This window comes from Primulina huaijiensis, chromosome 2 (genome assembly GCF_012295235.1).
Source record: "Primulina huaijiensis isolate GDHJ02 chromosome 2, ASM1229523v2, whole genome shotgun sequence".
In the NCBI taxonomy this organism is placed as follows: domain Eukaryota; kingdom Viridiplantae; phylum Streptophyta; class Magnoliopsida; order Lamiales; family Gesneriaceae; genus Primulina; species Primulina huaijiensis.
Genome location: NC_133307.1, coordinates 908353 through 928729, shown reverse-complemented (window position 1 = coordinate 928729; position 20377 = coordinate 908353). Strand labels below are relative to the sequence as shown.

Genomic DNA, 20377 nt, shown 5'->3' with positions numbered 1-20377 from the left:
GACCAGTGATGTATATTAATGGTAGCATTAGTTTCTTCAAAATATGGCGTGCAATGTGCATCATATTATCTTAACCTGAATGTCATTAAAAATATACATGCACCCTTTTACCTCGTTAAGTAGGCGTTAAGGTCTTATTCAAGTTATTTTTAGATAATTTAAAAAGCATATATGTGCATGAAAGAGAATGATATATGTGCATATGAAGGCTCTGAATATCTAATGAATGCTCGAGTCAACTAGTATAGCAGTAAGGCAGCCAGAATCATCTCGAGGACTGAGCGATCGACCAATTAGTGAATACGCAGAGACAAGTAGCCGTGTAGAGGTCGGCACTCGGCAACTCGACCGAAACACAGTATACCTGCTGTTTTTGCCGTGGCATAATAGGAAATCTACTCGCTAGCTTTGGCAGATTTGACGAGTTAGGCCTTTATTGAGGGGATGGTATTTCAAATCAGTGCTGCAAGTTCGCAACGACATAGATAAAAAGACTTATTAATGTAAAGATTACCAAGTCTTAAAAGTTATTTGCCGATATTCTATCATCTAAAACTTTTAAAATATATATGTATAATATATGTTTTATTCTCAGTATAAAAGAGTATCAGTGTCAAATAAGTAATATTTGATAGATTTAGTAGCTTCGGGTGAAAAATTATCAAAATTTTCAAATTTTGATTTTAATTTTTTTTGAAATTTGACTTTATTATTGTCATGATTTTTCCATAATTTTTAGTTTATTAATTAAGAATATTTTTAAATTGAAATAAGTGGATGATTTGTGATTTATTGCAATTGAAATATATGCTAATTTTTGAAGTTGAAATATGCGTGATTTCTTTTATTTGTATGTATTAATGAGCAGAAGATTCGAGATATATCGACTCCAACAAAAATATTTTGAAGTTGAAATATGTTTGATTTTTTTATTTGTATGTATTAAAATGTGTATATTGTTCTTGCTGATTGTTGAAATAATTCTTTTGTTGAGTTCTTGGAAACCATACAAACTTATCACATAAACCCGAGTTCTAGAATCTAATTATTGGGAATTGATGGAATGTCAAAAAGTTATGGTGGACTCGGACCGTCTCCGATGGAACCTCCTATATTGAGTTAAATATATATTCTTAAGATTAGATTTCGATTAGTTATCAAATATTGAATGACATAAGTTTAAAAGTACATAAAAATTGAGACCATAAATTGAACAATGATTGTAAAGTAACTTACTTGAAATAATGAACAGAAATGTAGAGCAATGACGGAAAAGTGGAATGTGGTCCATGTCAATTGGCATGAGTCTGTCTCTTTATTTATTTATTTATTTTTCTGATAACTAGACATTAAAGAATTGGAGCAAATAATTCAGAATAAAAAAAAAGTAATATAGGATATTTAATTATATAAGACATAATGTAAAATGTTTAGTAAAGAAGGTCATTTTTAAAATTATGACTTTGAAATGGGTTAAAATAATCAATTTTCCTATATATATTGGTATACTGCACACCCACTGTACACATTTATGTGAGCAACGATGAGGTGACACTCACATATATCATACAAATTTTCTATTTGATGAATGACACTTCATAAATACATATATAAATGTGCACTGTGGATGTACATCATGTAAAAAATATAATATATATAAATTGAGTTTTTGCCAAAAATAGTAATTTTCTCAAAAAAAAAATGATATCTATAAAAAAAAACTTCTATATCTCATTTTTATTATATTTTAACATCTTAATTTGCGTTACAAACTAAAATGTTATTAATTAATGCTAATCAATGTAAACAACACCATTCTTTGGAAAAAAATTAACGAGAAGATGTCGATTAAACTTACTATTAAAACCTTGAGAGTGTATTTAGAGTCTAAGATTATATATTTCGATGTTTAAAAGTGGATTTAGGAATCGAGAGGATCGAAGTCTAAGTCCGTAAATATTGCAACCTGATAAAATGTTGAGCCAAAATTTGAATTTTTTGAAATATGACACACACACACACACACACACACACACACACATATATATATATATAGAGTTTTGATATGCTGCACACCTACCATGCACATCTATGTGAGCACCGATGAGGTGTCACTCACCCATTGAGTTAAAAATCTGTTTTACAAAATTAAATCGTGAAACGATCTCACAATAATTTTTGTACCAACAGTTTGGTGAGGGGAAAAATAAATTTCTAACAAAATTTGTAAGTTACTCCAATTGAGTATATATTCCCATGATACATGCCATAACATCTGTGTCATATTACTTAAAAAAAATTGATGGATGTCGATTCATGGAAAGATTCCATTCCTGAAATTAAATGCAACAAACCTAGAAAATAGTGAAGGTGACAAGTAATGGTTCAGAAATAGCAATAGAATAAACTTATACAATTTGAATCAAGGCGATTCTATTTATTTGATATCCACTTTTCTTAATTATAATTAATAAACATTATAATTTTTGATAATTTAGAGATCTATATAATTATTTTTAATATGATTGATGAATTATATATTTTTTTACATGTTTTATAAATGTCAATTTGTGCATATTATGAATTTCATTTTTTAATTTAATAATATTTTTATGTATTTCTATCACACAATATTTGTCAATATAAACTTTGAATAGGTCTCTTATGAGACTATCTCACGAATCTTTATCTGTGAAACGGATCAACCCTATCGATATTCACAATAAAAAGTAATACTTTTAGAATAAAAAGTAATACTTTTTCATGGATGACCTAAATAAGAGATCCGTATCACAAAATACGACCCGTGAGACCGTCTTACGCAAATTTTTACCATAAACTTTATCATTTGAAATTCAAAGATACTGCAAAATAAATTTTATATAATTTTAAAAATAATATAATTTTATTCAGTATCTATTTCAGTTATTTCAAATAATAATAAACTAATTTTTGTCTGTTTCTCTAACAACACACTTGTTTCCAATTTCAATTTCCAACCAAACAACTTTTAACTCCTTTTTAAAAAAAACAACTTTTAACTTCTAAACATGTACATATTTATTTGTCCTTTTAATAAAATAAAAAATCATTTTCTACAATAAACCAAAATAAAAAAAACATAAATTATAAACAACTGAAAAATGATTATAAATCAATAAATCTTCCATCATGGAAAGGAATTCACAATTCACAAATCACAAATGAAACGATTTTCTTTCTTAAATCTGTCACAAATATATTCAATTTTTTAGCTTCAATCCTCATGATAAAAATATTTGATCGAAGATTCTGTTTAGCAAAAAATCGAAGGGATAAAAATTTCTGGATTATTAATTTTTAGACAATTGCACAATAAAATTGAATTAATTTTCAATCGCTACACGCAGGCACTGTCTGGAAAATAAAATTAATAGAGTTTATTCTACATAAAATCGTTAATGAGTACCATGAAGGATTATGTGCTATACATTTTAGTAATTCTAGCATTTCTTATATACATAACAGACCAAATTGTAACCAAATTAAACAAGATATGAAACTGAGAATCCTGCAGTGCCAAAAGTCGACATGGAATACACGAATCAAAAAACGAAAAGAGAGATATGAAAAAAGAAAATGAGCATCAAAGTTTACTAAATAAAGCTAGGGTTTAAAGCAGTAATTTTAAAATTATGTTTATTGGCACAAATATTGGTAGAAAATGTGATGAATATATATCTATCTATCTATCTATCTATCTATCTATCTATCAAGATTCACAATAATTTGATAATAAATAAAAATACTAAAAAATATAGTGGCAAGTTCATAATAAGCCATTAAAGAATTTTTCGTATTTCTATGCTTAATTTCTCAAGAAAATATGGTATCCAATCCAATCTCGAGTTAATTAATATGGTTAGGGTTTGTATTCGATCGGTCTAGTGAACAAACTGAAAACTTTAGAAAAACTAGGCACAGAGGGCACAACTCTCATCAAAACCGAACCAATTGAACGACACCCTATATAAAATGAAATAGTACTCAAAATCATCAATGGGACCGAACCGAACCGAACCGAACCGAATCAAAATATTACATATAACGGTTTGTTTGGCATGTCCAGTTTCAAAAAATAACCAAAACCAATCCGAACTAATTAATGTTTCTTGGTAGAAAATGTGGTAATATTAGATATCCAAGATAGAATGGGCGACGTCAGTTAAGTCAGGGTGGGGTACATTGTTAGCATCACTTGTCAAATGAATCCAAAAAGAAAGGATGGACGAAGATGCCTAGGTTTGCTGTTATCTCCACATCAGACAAATTTTAACTTGCGGTCATTGTTGCACAACTTTGCTACTTCTATACACATGAATCTCAAGTTTCTTCCATTAATTATTTGCGATTTTATTAATCACGACTTGTATACAAACATATATATATGTAAATAAATAAAAGGGTGTCTAAATCTTGAAATTATAATTGTTTTATTTAAGAGTATTCTTGCATCAAGTATATAGACCAATCATCATAAACATAATTTTTTTTTTTAAAAAAATTATTGTTAACAAGGATTGAGTTGCTTCAAAATAACGAAATAGAAGAAATCGTAAAAAGTAAAAGAGGATAAATATTGAAAAAATATGTATATACGGAGATCCAAACATCAAGATAACATCCTTATATAATCAAGTATACTAGAATCTTGAATATAAATTTAGGATTAAAAATCCGGCCACTCCAAACATCGCACAAATGATTGTCCTAAAATCAACAATAAAAAAAAAAGAAACTCAATCCTACAGTCCAAGGGCATAACAAGTTTATAAAAGACCACAAGAAATTAATTTAGGATATATCTGATCACATACCTTTCTGAAAATCAGAAACCCTTTATGATTTGGGCTGATGGGATATTAATTTCCCGAAATTTATTAGGGTTTCTTCGTGCAACAACCTGGAAACATACCTTTCCATATTAACATGAGAATTACACTTAAGATGATTCAGGGTAGTAACGTTTCTTGAAGACCATCACTAGGCTTGCGATTTACTCGGGCATCCGGTATCAGATGAAGCTACCACATGATCCAATCTTTCCTTAACAACGAAAAAAGGAAAAGCTTAGATCATGCTGGCAGCTTCAGCGGACACCACTGCACGACAAACAAAAAAAGTGCAAAATTCTTCAGAATCAGGGCACATAGACCATGAAAAATAATGGGTTTTCTTCAACTTTTGAGAAAGGTTTTGCTGTATGGAGAAGAGTGCAGCCATATGGGGTTTAAATAGAGAATATGGTCGGATAAAAGATAAGAGAATTGGTGAAGGGAAAGCTATGGAAAATCATTTAGAAAATAGAACAAAAAGTAAATAGAGAGAAGGGGTGGTCCCTATTTACAAAAAATAATTGAAAAATGTCACGCCATCGCCTCCAGCATGCAGATTGCAGACAAGTTAGTGAGAGTTTCTATATTGTTTAAGAGCNAAATTGTAATTCGTCGGTAGGAATGTTAGAAGACGATCACACCCGTTCAGCTGAAAACTTTTAAAATTTTACTTTTTAGACATAAAAAAGTTAATTATATATATTATCCTATCCCTATATTTCTTCTGTCCAACCATGTGTTTTACAAAAGATTAGTTAGGATTAGGGGAGCAAAGGTATTGGTTCTTGTTTTCATCATGTGGCTCATATACTTTTATTTCAAGGCTAAGTTGTAGAAATTTTATGTTCAACATGCATTGATGTAACAGTCGAAACGCGTGCATCACAAAAACCATTATTTTTATCATCATTATCTTTGCCTTCGAGAAAATTTCAATTTTGATCATGTATATTCGCAATTTTTACTATTTGTATGATCAAATTTCAGATTCGTTCATATATATTTTAAGTTATGACAATTTTAGTTTTTTTTTACATGAGTGATGATTTGACGCTGCACATGTCGACGATATCAAATATCAATGTCACATTAGCGTCACATCGAAAAAATGACTAAAATTGCACAGAACACAAAGATAGCGGAATAAGACTGAAATTTGACAATATAGAGAACCAAAATCGCAAAAGTCAAATATACAAAACATAAAAGACAATTTTCCATTATCCTCCTAAAAAATAATACAAGGCTAAATTAGAGATGTATATAGACTGAAATTTGACATTATAGATGACCAGAATTGCAAAAGTCAAATATACAAGACCTAAAAAACAATTTTCCATTATCCTCCTAAAAAAAATAAATTAATGCGCAATTAGAGATGAATATGGAATTTACAAATCGATATATCAAGTAAACTATATGTGAAAATATATTCATTTTATGGCTGTTGGCTAGATAATCTGCGAAAAAGGATGCAACATTAATGGATATATGGAATTTATATACCCATATATTTTTTGTTTATTATTATTATTATTATTATTATAAGAAACTTTTGCAATTCAAAATCAGCTCCATGGTCTCGATAAATTTTTCTGCTTGTCAAAAAAAAAAAAAAAAAAAAAAAAAAAAAAAATAGAAGAAAGAAATTAGCGGTTTATATAGGAAATAATCGCTCCTTTAATCGAAAAAATTCTTAAAATATAAATTTATCTCATTTTCTTTGTTTTAATATCAGGATAAATAGAATTATAATCGTTACGTTGATCGTATCGAAATTCTTGATCTTGCCTATGTTAAAAGGCATCTAACAAGGTGCCAGAGATCAATAATATGTAGCAAGAGGGGACCATAGTTTTCCAAGGCCAAATTTGTTTACAAGTGATGCATAGTAAGATTCACACACAAGAGGAAATCAAGAAGCATCTCATCAAAACCAACATATATTTTTTTAGGTTAAATATCACTATCTATATATTTCTTTTATTAATAATACAATAGTGACATGCATTTATGCCATTCCCTTTTGAGATCTTTTCTTTGTTTAGTTCCATCGATATTTAATTGCCATTTCCGTGACACATAATTATCCAAACATCGTCTAATTGGTGGCCAGCTATCTACATTGTAGGGATATCAATCGCATACTTTTTTTTTTTTTAAAAAAAAAAGTGACACCGGTGAATCTCGAGTAGGTTCCCAAACTTATGTATGTTATGAAAAGCTAGTATATATGTGAATATATCGAGCCGATTTGAGTAGCAAATAAGATAAATTTGAAATTTTTGTTATGAATATTTAAATATTAGTCCTATATCTTTCAAATTTTGACAATTCATTCATTTTTTGACAAGAGTGTTAATGTGATACTGCACACCTCAGAGTCATATACCAGAAAAATAACTAAAATTATAAAAATATCACAGTAAAGCTAAATTATGACAATATAAACGTCTACATTTGCAATATGTATAAATGACGAAAATTATATTTTTTCCTTAATATAAATGACTTTGAGAGCATTAAAAATCCCCAAATTTTTTAATATGTTTATTGATGTTTTATAAAAATATTTAGAACTAAATATGAATATAAATTTTATTTACTTTGGAATGTTAATGCATGCTTGCCGTTCATCCCAAATGCTTAAGTTGATTAGTGTTGTAAAAATTGATACACAATGGAAATTCAAACATTATGGGATCTTCATTCATGGGGTGATCATATGTTGTTTTTGAAACAATTTGTGTTTAAACATGTAAGAGTTGAGGATTATATCCCATGATTTACAATAAAAATATAGGGTGTTGGACTCATAAATCCATCCAATTACCATATCGTAATACTATAAATTAGTTATATCGATATTAATAATTAGAAAGAGCTTGACGAGCTCGGTATCATGAGATCCATATCACAAAAGCTCAAAATATGAGCATTTCCAAAGTGAAACTTGTGGAAAATGGAAGTACTACTTTTTTCTTTTTTGTTTTTTGTTTTTTTTTAATGTACGTCAGTTTAACCCACTGTTATAATCCTTGGTACTTATTGATCACAAAGTTCCATGACATTAAATCGAATAAGAATTTAATTAGTGCTTTGTTATATTGTACTCCACTTTTGTGAATAAATTTGATATATCAAGTGGAGTGCATACATATCACAAAATAGAGCGTAAGCATCATCGACCTTTAATTAACTTATTTTTAGTACGTGTAGTGATCGATTTTCAATGGTTCAGATATACCATAATCATAGGATTGCAACTCTCTGTGATTTTCGAAATGATGAAAACTACAAGAACTTCATGCAATATGGTCATTCCATCGTATAGATCTCGATACAATCTTGGTATTAATTGTTGTGACTTCAATATGAATTCATTAAAACCCAAATCATAATAATTAATTATAGGAATCCCTTAATAACTCAACCATATATCCACTCTTGCAAAAGATTTCTGGGATCCATTCACTTGACATTACATGGAAGGCATCCACGTACATATATGAAATTGGCAAATTCTCAATCACTATGCGCAAATTCCTACTAAATCAGTATCAAATGGCATAAATTATGGTCTCAAAAAAAAAAAGGCATAAATTATAATTTCATTCACTTTTATCATAAAATTTTAAAATAAAAACAAAGGATAGTACATTACAAGAAAGCCTAGGAGGGTTATAAATCAATATACTCCTCCTTCCTTCCTTCGGTTCCATGCCTGAAAAGGACGTTTCAAGTAGCAAATTTACAAACCCTAAAACCTAGCTAGAGTGGTCCTCTGCACCGCAGTCATAATTCTGTGATAGCATGCATTATTCACTGTGTGTTGTTAAAACTGCAGGAATAGCTACTCCAGATGAAAAATATATATTATTAAATAAATAAATAAATAATAAATAAATAAATGGCTTCTGTCAACTCATATTTATGCCTTCTGGAGAAAAGACAGCAACACAAGATGATCCATCAGAAAGTATGGGATGTGCATATATGGTTGCAGATTAATAAATTTCAGGCCATTTCTTGAATTAATTCCATTTCATTTAAGAATCTAAAAGAGATAATTAATCCCAACTCAAACAATTTATTATCCTGCAAAGAGTAGGAAAATCAAGACAATCAGCTATGAATTAAAAAGTTCATTAGTTGTCTTACTGTTAGAACTAGAAAAATGTTGAAGTACAAATTTATTATTTATTCTTGGCCAGTTTCAACATTACATTAAAAGTCATAAGATCATATATATATATATGTGTAAATATATTTCTAAAAATATTATTAAATTATTCGCGTATCTTTAATTTTATTATTAGTTACAGACGTAAACATTAATTTTTTTATATAGGATTTTTTGAGCATAAAATACCCTGCCTAAGTTCGAGTTGGGTGCTACTTGAGCTTTGAGCTCATTTGCACCTTTGTCACTTTTTCAAAATTATAACACGTGCTTATGTTTGTTATGATATATAATTCATATAAACGATCGTTTGAACCACCACTTTTGAGTTCCATCTTTTTCGTTTTCAATATACTAAACTAAATGAAGACGAAGCTGTCACGCCCCGAGTCCGGGCCCGCGCCTGCGTGACTGCACAATGGGCCCTTATAACAACTACTTCGTATTCGTCCTCGTTTTACGAAAATGATTAACCCAAGTTGTTATAGAAGCCCATTATAAACTCATTTTAAATCTTTAATTTTTAAGATGTGTGACAAGAGTATTACAGAAACGACTAATATATTAGTTTGACATGAATTAATAGCATATAACGTAAGTAGTTCACATGTATATCATTACACTTAGTTATAATTTTTGATAAAGTGATAAACGTTCAGTCCTATAATTGATATCAAAGTCAAGGTCATTGGTTCGATTTTCATTGATCGTAAAGAGTGCGAGAGAGAATGTTGGGTGCAATAATTTTCTTTGCTGAATAGATTAATCGAAACATAATGCTTTAATTGATGTATGATTTAAAAGATTTGAGTTGTATTGTTATTATTAATTATAATATTAATAAAACTAAAAACGTTCCATCCAATAATATATATGCACAAAATATTTCACAATTTTTTACTAAAATTTTAACGCGTTTTTATCAAAGATACCTATTTTCTTTGACACGGCAAAGAGTTGGTAGCTGTAAGACTGATATTTAGCATATAAGGCTTGGAGTACTTGTTTTGTAGGCTAGCTATGCATGAAGGTACAATTTCATCAATGCTATTATTTGATGGTCAACTAGCCTCAAGTCCCTAATAAATTATAGGGATTTCATAATAAATGTTGCAAAATCTTTTGATTCCGACAACTATCGGACCCAAGATTAACCAAGGACGAGGAAGATTTTTTATAGTGAAAACTAAAATTGATAATGCAATTTCAAATGCAATAATTTTACTTCATGTTCATATTAATTTGGTTTCTTCGTTTGACTCCTTACATAATTTCAAATATTACTGATTTTTTGTTGATAATGTATATGCCACACATGACATTAGAGATGTAATAATATTAAATGGTTTCTATGTGAGAACATTCATAATTCATTGCATAAATTAAAGGGACAATAATATTTTTTATTGTGATTTTTTTTATTTTTCATTTTGAACTTGCATGGTTTCAACATTTTTAGGTTTTTTTTTCATCAGATGATAATGATGAGATAAGATTTTATTCCATTACCTTGCATATTTTTAATCTTATTTTTAATATTTTTCTCCGAAGTGCTATCTTGCAAAAATTAAAAAAAAACAAAAACTTGTGTGAGACGATATCACGGATCGTATTTTGTGAGACATATCTCTTATTTGGGTCATCCATGAAAAAATATTACTTTTTATGCTAAGAGTATTATTTTTTATTGTGAATATCGGTAAAGTTGACTCGTCTCACAAATAAATATTCGTGAAACCGTCTCACGAGAGACCTACTCATAAAAAAATATGCAAATTACGTTGCCAANCCAAGATATTACTTTTGTGTACATAAATCATTAATTGCGTGATTCGTGAAACAAAACGTTGGAGCATTTGGCCTTTCAAGAAAAAAACTAACTACCGATTATTTATAAGCAGAAGTAATTCAAGAATCATACTTCAAACCAAAAAAAAAATGATTAGATAACTTAAAAAGCTTTGGGAAAAAAATAGCCATTCTCGAATATCTCAATCACCTAATAAATTAAAAAGAAGCACCGATATAATTCAAACTCCACTAAGCTAAATACAATTTGAGTCAACAAATTTACTTTACGATTCTGAGGAAAAACAGCAGCTAACACCAAAATAGAGAGTATATTTTTTATCCGAGCCACATAATTTTTCACATAAACTATGTCAGAAGTACGAGAGCAGCCCTCGAAGGAAAGCAGGATAAATTCTCAGCGAGCGCAGTATGTTCATCAAACACGATTGTACGCGACTGTTTTTCCGAACAAGCGACGTATATACACAACTTGGAGTGAACTTGCAAGAGCCAGCATAATGTATTCTCCAACTGTGTAAAATATAACACGCTTTCTTGTGCTCTCATTTGCTGCACCACCAACATGCATAGAAAATACATCGCAAATTTTTAAGCTAAAAGATAGACCAACTGAGAAACCGAATATTTATATCCTGGAATTGATACGGATCAAACAAATGTTGATCTTTTACAAGTATTGTCAAGATAACAATATACCAACCATGTAAAAAAAAACAATGCCCTGGGATTTCGGACATTTATGGTCTCAAATAACTATTCACCAAACGATGAGGTACAGCAAACATAGAGAAAATTCAACAATAAATTTCATCCAGTTCATTGGATTATCAAGTCTTTGTCATGTATTACTATTATAACCCCAATGCTATGGGTGTGTTTGATGGGGGTTAAAGCAATCCACAATGGCACAACATTTCCACTCTACTTTTTCTCAAATGTTTTCATCTGCTTATAATTTATATTTCAGCCAAACTATTCAAAGCACAACAAAAACACAATTAGTCATTTTTATCTCTACATTTTTATGAATTATATTATTTTACTATTTCACATCATCTTTACACTATATCTCTTTCTGCAAGTCATAAAATTTCAAAATCCATATACAAATATCAAATGCAATCTCTCAAATATTTTACTCAAACCTTTTGAGTTTTTGGTTTGAAGCCCAACTAAATGCCACCTATATTGCTAAATTCGAGAATCCGTTTTTTCTAAAATGCTTATACAACTTATTTTTTTGTTGGTCTCAATGTACAAAAAATTTATCTGATGGGGAGGATATCACTGAGTTCTCTTGATCATGAATGTGGGTCCTGCAGACGCAGAAAATCAGTTGAGGGAGGGGAGGGGAGAGGAGGGGACGCTTAGAGACATTTATCATTCAAAAGGACCAAACGGGTTTTAAAAAATTACAAGCAAAATTTCAAATTTCTTAAAAGGAAGATGACTGGCCCCTCATCTTCTACTGGGTCTTTCCCTGGTTCTACCCAACTAAGATTGCAAAGTACCGAATCCAGATAGCCATTCAACTATAGGATCATACAATCTTTATGCTGAGAAGCACAAAGTCATAATAACTATCCAAAAGAGAACAAAAGAAGGTTCTTACTATGACGATGACGAGCCTCACGTGCTTTCAAGTACTTCTGCTCTGCTGTAACAGATTCCAGGGACTCCCTCAGTTCCGCAATCTTCACATTAATAGGGTCCAAATGCTCTGTAAAATGAACAAGAAGTAAAACCATTAATTAAGAAGAAATGGTAGCAATAGACAAATTTTGATTCTTATGATGGTGCGGTTCTAATATCGAGACAAACCATCCTTAGCTAGGTCATGTTCTGTGGGAATATGGCCAACATGAATGTAGAACGAGACTGACTCTGGTGTGGAATGAGGATTGTGGAAACAAAACTTGTACATTCCACTACTGGGGGCCTTAAACTCGAATTTGTCACCAGATGTTCCTTTCAAACTATTGACAACATTACCTGCGGGAGAAGTCACCTACATAGAGATGTCGATTGTACATATAAGCAATGATTCCAAGTGATAATTGGGGTTCATGCAGGTTGACTTCAAAAGGCAAAGAAAATATTTCGCAAAAAAGTCTCCAAAACCAAATTCAAGCTCCACCCTCAAATTATTTAATTTGAACAATGCAATTAAACAAGCAACTTGTGACTCTTCATCCAATTTCAGATGCTATGATTTATTGTTATCTAGTCTTTGTACCTAAAGATTGTTTGTTGAAGATCATCCCAAATTTGAGTCCGAACTTAAGCAGAAGGCAAGGCTAAGGATAAGAAGTTTCCATTTTGAATGCTTCTAGAATGCTCAAAGGAACTAAATTTCACACTGAGTTCTGTACCATCCTTTTTCCTGCTAAAATGCTCAGCTTGATAACATATTGAGTCAACCACAGTTACGACCACTTATACTACATCCAAAACAGTAACACCATAAACTATCAAACAAACAAAAGATCGTGAAATGGGAAAATGTTTCACTTGAAACAGGAAATAAGTAATTTTCCACTCGGGAAAACGATTTCAGGGAAGGCAAACATAGAGAGCCAAATATCATAAAAATACTAAATTAATTATGCATAGAAATCTTCCATATGCAATAATAAATGTTACCATTCAAAAGCCAAATGCTAATTGGATAGTAAAAAATTGTGTTGTTGGAGGCAAGGAAGATAATAAAAGACTTTGGTAGCTAACAGAAGGGAGCAGATGTTAAATGTCCTCCAAAGAACCAATAATCTCAAATATATATAAATGACAATAAGCAGCTAAACAATGATACAAGTTGAAGCCCATACATAAACAGCACATAACAATTATAAATATCATGCTATAAGCTTGCCAATGTGATGACCACAAAAATCTGAATAAAGTCAAAAAATTAAAATACATGGATACACTTTCTGGTGATCTTTTCAAGAGAGAATATTAGTTAGAACAAAATTAGAACTCCTTGTGTTCTTTATTGAATAACTTAGCTGTTTCAAGTTCAAGTTGCCAAAGATGGTTACTTCTAGGAATGACTTCTGGATTTACGGAGAAAAACATCGGTAGGGAAAAAAGCCAGCACACCCACATTCCCAATTGAGTGACTTGCTTGGCTCAACTGATGACATTAAGTTGCCGAAGATGATCAATTCGTAATAGCTTTGTCTACATTTAGTTTTGTGATACGATTTAACTTAATTGACACTAGACTTTGACAATGAAAGTAATTTTCTGACAATAACTGGATCATTCTAAAGAATTCAATTACATTGAAACATAAATATAATATATGCACCAGCCCGAGAAAAGAATAAGCCCCACACTGATTTATTCATTTGTGTGTGTTAATTCTTTTTACATAATTATATAGTCTAAAAACACAAACCCCTGATCAAGCTAAATATGAACATATCCAACTAATTCGCTTTCCAAAAAAATTATAAATGGCAATCTAGCCGTTAGATAACTCAACAAACAAAATGCCTAAAGGGGAAAGATTTGAACTTTCTTATGCATTTGTACCCAATTTCCAAAAACTACACCATTAACACAACAAATCAACCTTAAAACAATTAAAATGCAGGAAAAGTCGATGCGTAATTTGCTAAGACATAAACTGACCAAAACCCAAATATAAATAAAGGGAATATAATACAAAAGTAGGCGTATTACAGTGAAGTCGATGCCAGGATGATCAGAGCCCCAAAAGATATCGTGATCCACAACAACGAAATTCCCCGAAACGGTGTCTCCTTCGTACAACACGTACTCGTACACGCATTCTAAGTCGTTTACGGTCACCGAAAGGGCCGATACAAGGTTCACCATACCCAGAAACAGGAGCACCAACAGGGTGTAAACCACCCTGGCGCCCCGCAATCTTCGCCTACTCTCCATTAGAGATTCGATTTTCGGAGCCCCGAGTGCGAGTTCCGAGCGGGTTTTTGATGAAGCCGAAGACCTTTGATTCTTGGGTTTCTGGGTCTCGGAGAATGAAGGAGATGGCAGACGACGGAATCTGATTTTGCAATTGATGATATTGATGTTATTCACCAATTCGGCGTCGTTCACGTATGGCCTTTATGACGTGTAGAAAGCTGATTGGATAGTGCGACGAGGCATATAGGTGACAGGGCAGACGATGTTCCAGTAATTATAATTATTTTTAATAATCTTGATAAGAAAAATAACAATAAATCTAATGAAATAAATTAAATATCGTAATAATCTTGAAAAGAAAGATAACATTAAATCATATAAATAAATAAATTATAGTAATAATCTTGAAAAGAAAGAAAACAATAAATCATAAGAAATAAATTAATTATTATAATAAATAGTAATAAAATTAAATTTTTTAAATAGTAATAAAGTTAAAAATTTTAAATTTTAAAAAATTAATTCAATCATAAACAATGTTTAATTCTTAATAGTTCAATAGTATCATAACAAACATGATAAAAAATAAAATAAAATTTAGATTTTAAATTATGATTCATAAAGAAAATTAATGATATAATTAATAAAATAATTTTTTTTGTTGTTTAAAAACTATATTTTATTTCTTTATTTTATGATTTCTAATATTGATGATATGTGTGTGTGTGAGTTTATATGTGTATGTGTAAATTTTTAAAAATACATGATTGTATTAATACGTAACATTGTGTTTAAATTGATAATATAATATATATATATATATATATACATGGTCGAATCAAAAAGAGATTAAATTTAAAAATTTTCATCTTTATGTTGAAAATGGATGTAATTCTTTATATCACTTGCTTTATATTTTGTTACATTTTCAAGATTTAGTTATTCCATATTACAATAATATTGCGGTAGAATTTTTAATGTCAACTGACGATGATTGAAATATTTTGAATAACTGTGTTTCTCTGTTCATAATTTTTAAAGAAACAACATAGACATTTCCTGGTTTAATTACCCTACTTCAACTATGTTTCTATCTTTGCTTTTCAATATGTTTTATAAATGTATCGAATATCATGATGATTTTATTATGCATGATTTTGTTTTAAATATAGAAATCATTTTTTAAAATATTTGGAGAATATCTTAATTGTGCATGATTTAGCAATATTATTTGATCCTAGTCAAAGTCAAGATGGGTTAAACGTGTTTTTCGAATATCATGCTAAATTTCTTAGGAATAATGTTAACAATCAAAATAAATCAATCTTGTATTCTATCTAAGAATTGTTTGATTTGTATGCCAATGAATAATGTGAATCGAGTGCACAGTTGCAGGAGAGGCCGACAGATAAAAGCAAAAGTGGAGCACTCAACTTCTTTGAAAGTTTGAAATGACAAAATTTCAAAGAAAAATCGGTACAACAACAAATTACATTGAGATCCAAATTTATCTAAGTCTATATATTGAGACTATATAGAATTTCGTTGTTCTTGATTGGATTCTCAACTTTATCCAGTGTTAGCTGCAATTGCAAGAAATTTCATACCCGTTAAAAGTTCAAGTGTTGCTTCCGAATTAGCATTTTCAGTATGTGGAAGAATCATTGGTGAACAAAGAAATAATTTAAATCCAGGAAAATTTAGCATGCTAACATGCCTACGAGATTGATTTGCAGTCGAAAAAGAATAGGACTATGGAGCGATCAACGAATTTCAAAGCTTAAGTTTCAATGAAGATCTGAAGCATTCAAAATATATTTTAATAAATCATGATAAATTTTAAATGTTCAATTGTAAAAATCGATGTTTAAATTATTTTATTTTTATGATTAGTTAACATTTTTTCAACTCAAAATACTAAATAAAAAATATCAACTAATTAAAGTAATTTTACATTAAAAAATAATAATAATCGGACCCGAAACCTGGAATCGGTAACCCGGACTGGAACCAGTTTATAAATCTTAGAACCGGTCCATGGATCGGATTGATTCCAATGTTTTTACCTTGGAACATTGGAACCAGAACTGATTTCGGCACCACCCGATCCGAAACCTGTCGGAACCAAACCGAAACAGGAACCAATTAACCGTTTAGCATGCCTAGCATGACTGAAGAACCACTCATTGCGATTCCCTTTAATCCTAAAGAGGAATCAATGTGCAATATCAAACAAGGGAGTACTATTGCAGAGCTTATTTTACAATCAACACTTATAATTTGGGACAAAGATCCAATGACGCATAGTTTTTTTTAAAGCTTGGAATAAAAGCATGAAATATATAATGAGATTCGGCGATCTTTCAAGCCTTCATATGCGTTTTAGAGGCAAAATAGTTGCTTTCGGTGGAGATTTCCAACAAATATTTCCAGTTATTCCGAAAGACATTAGACACAATATTGTTCTTGCCAGTCTCAATTCATCGTACATGTGGAGACATTGCACATTTTTTAGATTGATGAAAAACATGAGACTGTAGAATCTAGGTTATGATGAAGAATGCAAAGAAATGAAAAAAAGTTCGAATTGGATTGCAAATATAAAGGATGGAAAACTTGGAGATGAAAATGATGGTCATGCCACAAGTGATATTCTCGATGAACCTTTCTTGAAATATTGCAATGATCCAATCATAATAATTGTTCATGTTACACATATGCCCTTTGGCATTACTATCAGTGATACAACATATTTTCAGTAGAGAGCTATATTGGCATTGACACTAGATGTCTACGGCAAAATAGTTGTTTGAACCATTCTGAGGGAATGTTGTATTTAAGTTCGGATACAACATGTCATGCAGATAGAAATATTGATCTACTGCATGATGTGCATACCCCTGAATTCTTGATGAAATAAGATTTTTCCGAATACCAAAGCACGATTTTAAATTTGAATATCGGAACTTTGGTTATGTTGTTGCGGAACATATATCACTATCTTTTCTTTTATGCAATGACACTAGATTGATTGCGACAAGACACAAAAACTATGTTTTGAAAAGAAATATTCTCAAGTAATACAGGTCACAATATGAATATTCCAAGAATGTCATTGACGCCTCTGGTCCAAAAATTTCTCCTAATTAAATTCCAACTAATACAATTTCCTTAATTGTGTCATACACTATGACAATAAACAAAAGTCAATGTCATTTATCTAATGTAAGACTTCTTTTGAAGAAATCCGTTTATAGTTATGGTCAGTTGTATGTTACAGTATCCAAAGTTACGATTCTCAATGATCTAAAATTTTTTATGTATCATAGCATAAAAAAACTTCAACAACTCAAAATTTATAAATTATTATTAGTATTTTTTAATTATATGTTTGTTATCAATTTAGTTTATTTGGACTTTAAAAACTTTCCAAAATTTCACATTTAGTAACTTTTAATAATTAATTAATTATATAAAATGACATTCCGTATATGAAATATGTGAAATGCTAGTTATTAAAAAAAGCTCCTTTCGAAAATAATTATTGTAAAAATTCTCATAAAAACATCATTATATTATTCATATTTATAATTATATATATCAGTTTCTTTACATAGAATTTCTACATAATCATTGAAACAAACACATACTTTTCTTTACAATATGTATGCTCAGACAAGGGGTCCTCCCTTCAAATACTCGGTATATGCCAATGCCACTAGCCCGACCATGGCAAGCCTCCCATTCCATAGCTCTGCGTCGGATGACATCAATCCTCCGGGTTTCGATGTCGCCTTCGCGCTCACCCCTTTAAAAAGCGGGACAAGAGATGCCACGGAGAAAAGAATAGTCGTACCGATGAACCACTTGAAACCCCCACTTTGTATTTGTGTGAAAATGTCCTGTCCTCGGGTTAGTTCCACCGCAATGGCTGTCACAAATCCAAGCATGGCTAGACGGCCGTTGATCCTCTCTGCGGCAGGCCCGTCAAAGGCCATGATGTCTGTAGCCTTAGTGCTCTCCTGCAAAAATAGTTTGAGGTCGCAAGTCAGCAATATATATGTAACAAATTTATCATAAAAATAAATGTAACAGTACTGAAACATTATTTTGATCTGAAATTACCTCAGGTTGCGGTCGTGGAGGAGGAGTGGAGAACACCTGTGGTGGAACTGGAACTGCTGCTTTTTCTTTCTCCTCAACAAAATCACCACCATCCTGTTGAATCAATAATTAAACTCAAATATTTCATATTCAATCAAATCATACAAGTATCAAAATATATGACCATCATATATATTATACACACTGACTTAAAATTTATAGTTTAACATTTTACTCACCTCTACATTGCTTCGAACTCTGAACTTCAAATCTCTCTTGAAGAGTGGCACGCTTCTCAAAGGAACAAACTGGCTCAGACCAACAACTGATCTGGAACTCAAACCAGCTCCACAGATCACTTGCATTCCAGTTGCAGCAGCTGCCATGTTGTGTGTTGGTGTGTGAAATAAGACACTTCGAATTGGTTTGTTTATTTCAAGAAAATTAAGGTTAATTTCGAACACAAGATTCGTACTTAGTTTGAATGTAGGGAAGTAGAGCAAGCGGTCTCATTTATTTATAGTTGCATGGGGCAGACCAAATTGTGGGCAATATTTAGGACACGTAAACTGGGTACAATTGGTACAACATTGTACGTAACATGGATTCACGAGGCACCGCACAGCTAGCGTAGGTATTTACTTAGATTCATGGCTACCGTACACATTTCTCTACGTGTCTGTCTTTTGTACATTAGGTATCACGAGAAGCAAATCGTGTTACTTTTAGGCACGCCTTTCAAAAATTTACTCGGAATTATTTTTGAAATGTGCAATTTTTTTGTTTTTTTTCCTAACAAATTGAATGAATCGCCGACTCTGACTTGTATTTATATAGTCGAGAATAGTTAATGGGTAAATATTAAGTGTATGGTTGATACGTTACACGTGTAGATACATCATTCATATTTTTTTTAAAAAATATTTAGTTTTGAGATATTAATTATTATGGGACAATATATCACAAACGGATTTGGGCCTTTTCCACTAAATTAAATTCCGATTCAAAGATTATTCTCAGTCATAAACATAATTTTTTTTTATTACAACACGAGCAGGGGAGGGGATCGAACCCGAAGAGGGAAGCCAGCTAATCTGACGGGTGAGACTACTAGGCTACAAGCTCGTTCTCATGAACATAATTAAACATATGATATATTTTTATTGTTTAATTTAAAAGATAACGAAATTGTCGAATCTACTCAAAAGCTGACATATGATGAGAAACAATCGTTTTACTAAAAAAAAATTTAGTAGAATAATGTAATTACAAGGAAAATTTATAATTTTGATTTATATATTTGTCTCTTTGTAAATTTTGATTTTCGTATTGCTAAATCTTATTTATATTTAGTTATTTTTTCAATATGATACTAACGTGGCATGTATGAGCAAAACCAAATTTTACATAGGGAGTGTTTAAGTTTATCGGTAAAAAAATAAATGGAACAAGAGATCCCCTATATTATTTTAATACGTAAGTCAAATAATTTGTGTGTGTGTGTTTT

The 20377-nt window shown here is 30.8% G+C and overlaps 2 protein-coding genes across 2 annotated transcripts; both read right to left on the bottom strand.

Annotated features, from left to right (window-relative positions):
- Positions 1-11023: 11023 nt before the first annotated feature.
- Positions 11024-14904, bottom strand: LOC140962955 (transmembrane emp24 domain-containing protein p24beta3-like). Its single transcript, XM_073422088.1, has 4 exons — positions 14560-14904; positions 12691-12877; positions 12482-12589; positions 11024-11418 (listed from the first exon to the last, which is right to left on the bottom strand). The coding sequence occupies exons 1-4, from the start codon at positions 14782-14784 to the stop codon at positions 11285-11287; spliced, it is 654 nt and encodes a 217-aa protein (XP_073278189.1). The 5' UTR covers positions 14785-14904; the 3' UTR covers positions 11024-11284.
- Positions 14905-18432: 3528 nt separating this feature from the next.
- On the bottom strand, positions 18433-19337 carry LOC140958730 (early light-induced protein 1, chloroplastic-like). Its single transcript, XM_073416297.1, has 3 exons — positions 19110-19337; positions 18892-18984; positions 18433-18788 (listed from the first exon to the last, which is right to left on the bottom strand). The coding sequence occupies exons 1-3, from the start codon at positions 19254-19256 to the stop codon at positions 18438-18440; spliced, it is 591 nt and encodes a 196-aa protein (XP_073272398.1). The 5' UTR covers positions 19257-19337; the 3' UTR covers positions 18433-18437.
- Positions 19338-20377: the final 1040 nt, after the last annotated feature.

Coding starts and splice junctions, on each gene's coding strand:
- LOC140962955 (XM_073422088.1), bottom strand. CDS start 14,784: ATGGAGAGTAGGCGAAGATTGCGGGGCGCCAGGGTGGTTTACACCCTG. Junction 12,590..12,690: donor ACATGACCTAGCTAAGGATG/GTTTGTCTCGAT, acceptor TTCATTTTACAG/AGCATTTGGACCCTATTAAT. Junction 11,419..12,481: donor TGAGGCTCGTCATCGTCATA/GTAAGAACCTTC, acceptor TTGGTGGTGCAG/CAAATGAGAGCACAAGAAAG.
- LOC140958730 (XM_073416297.1), bottom strand. CDS start 19,256: ATGGCAGCTGCTGCAACTGGAATGCAAGTGATCTGTGGAGCTGGTTTG. Junction 18,985..19,109: donor GAGTTCGAAGCAATGTAGAG/GTGAGTAAAATG, acceptor TTGATTCAACAG/GATGGTGGTGATTTTGTTGA. Junction 18,789..18,891: donor CTCCACGACCGCAACCTGAG/GTAATTTCAGAT, acceptor CTATTTTTGCAG/GAGAGCACTAAGGCTACAGA.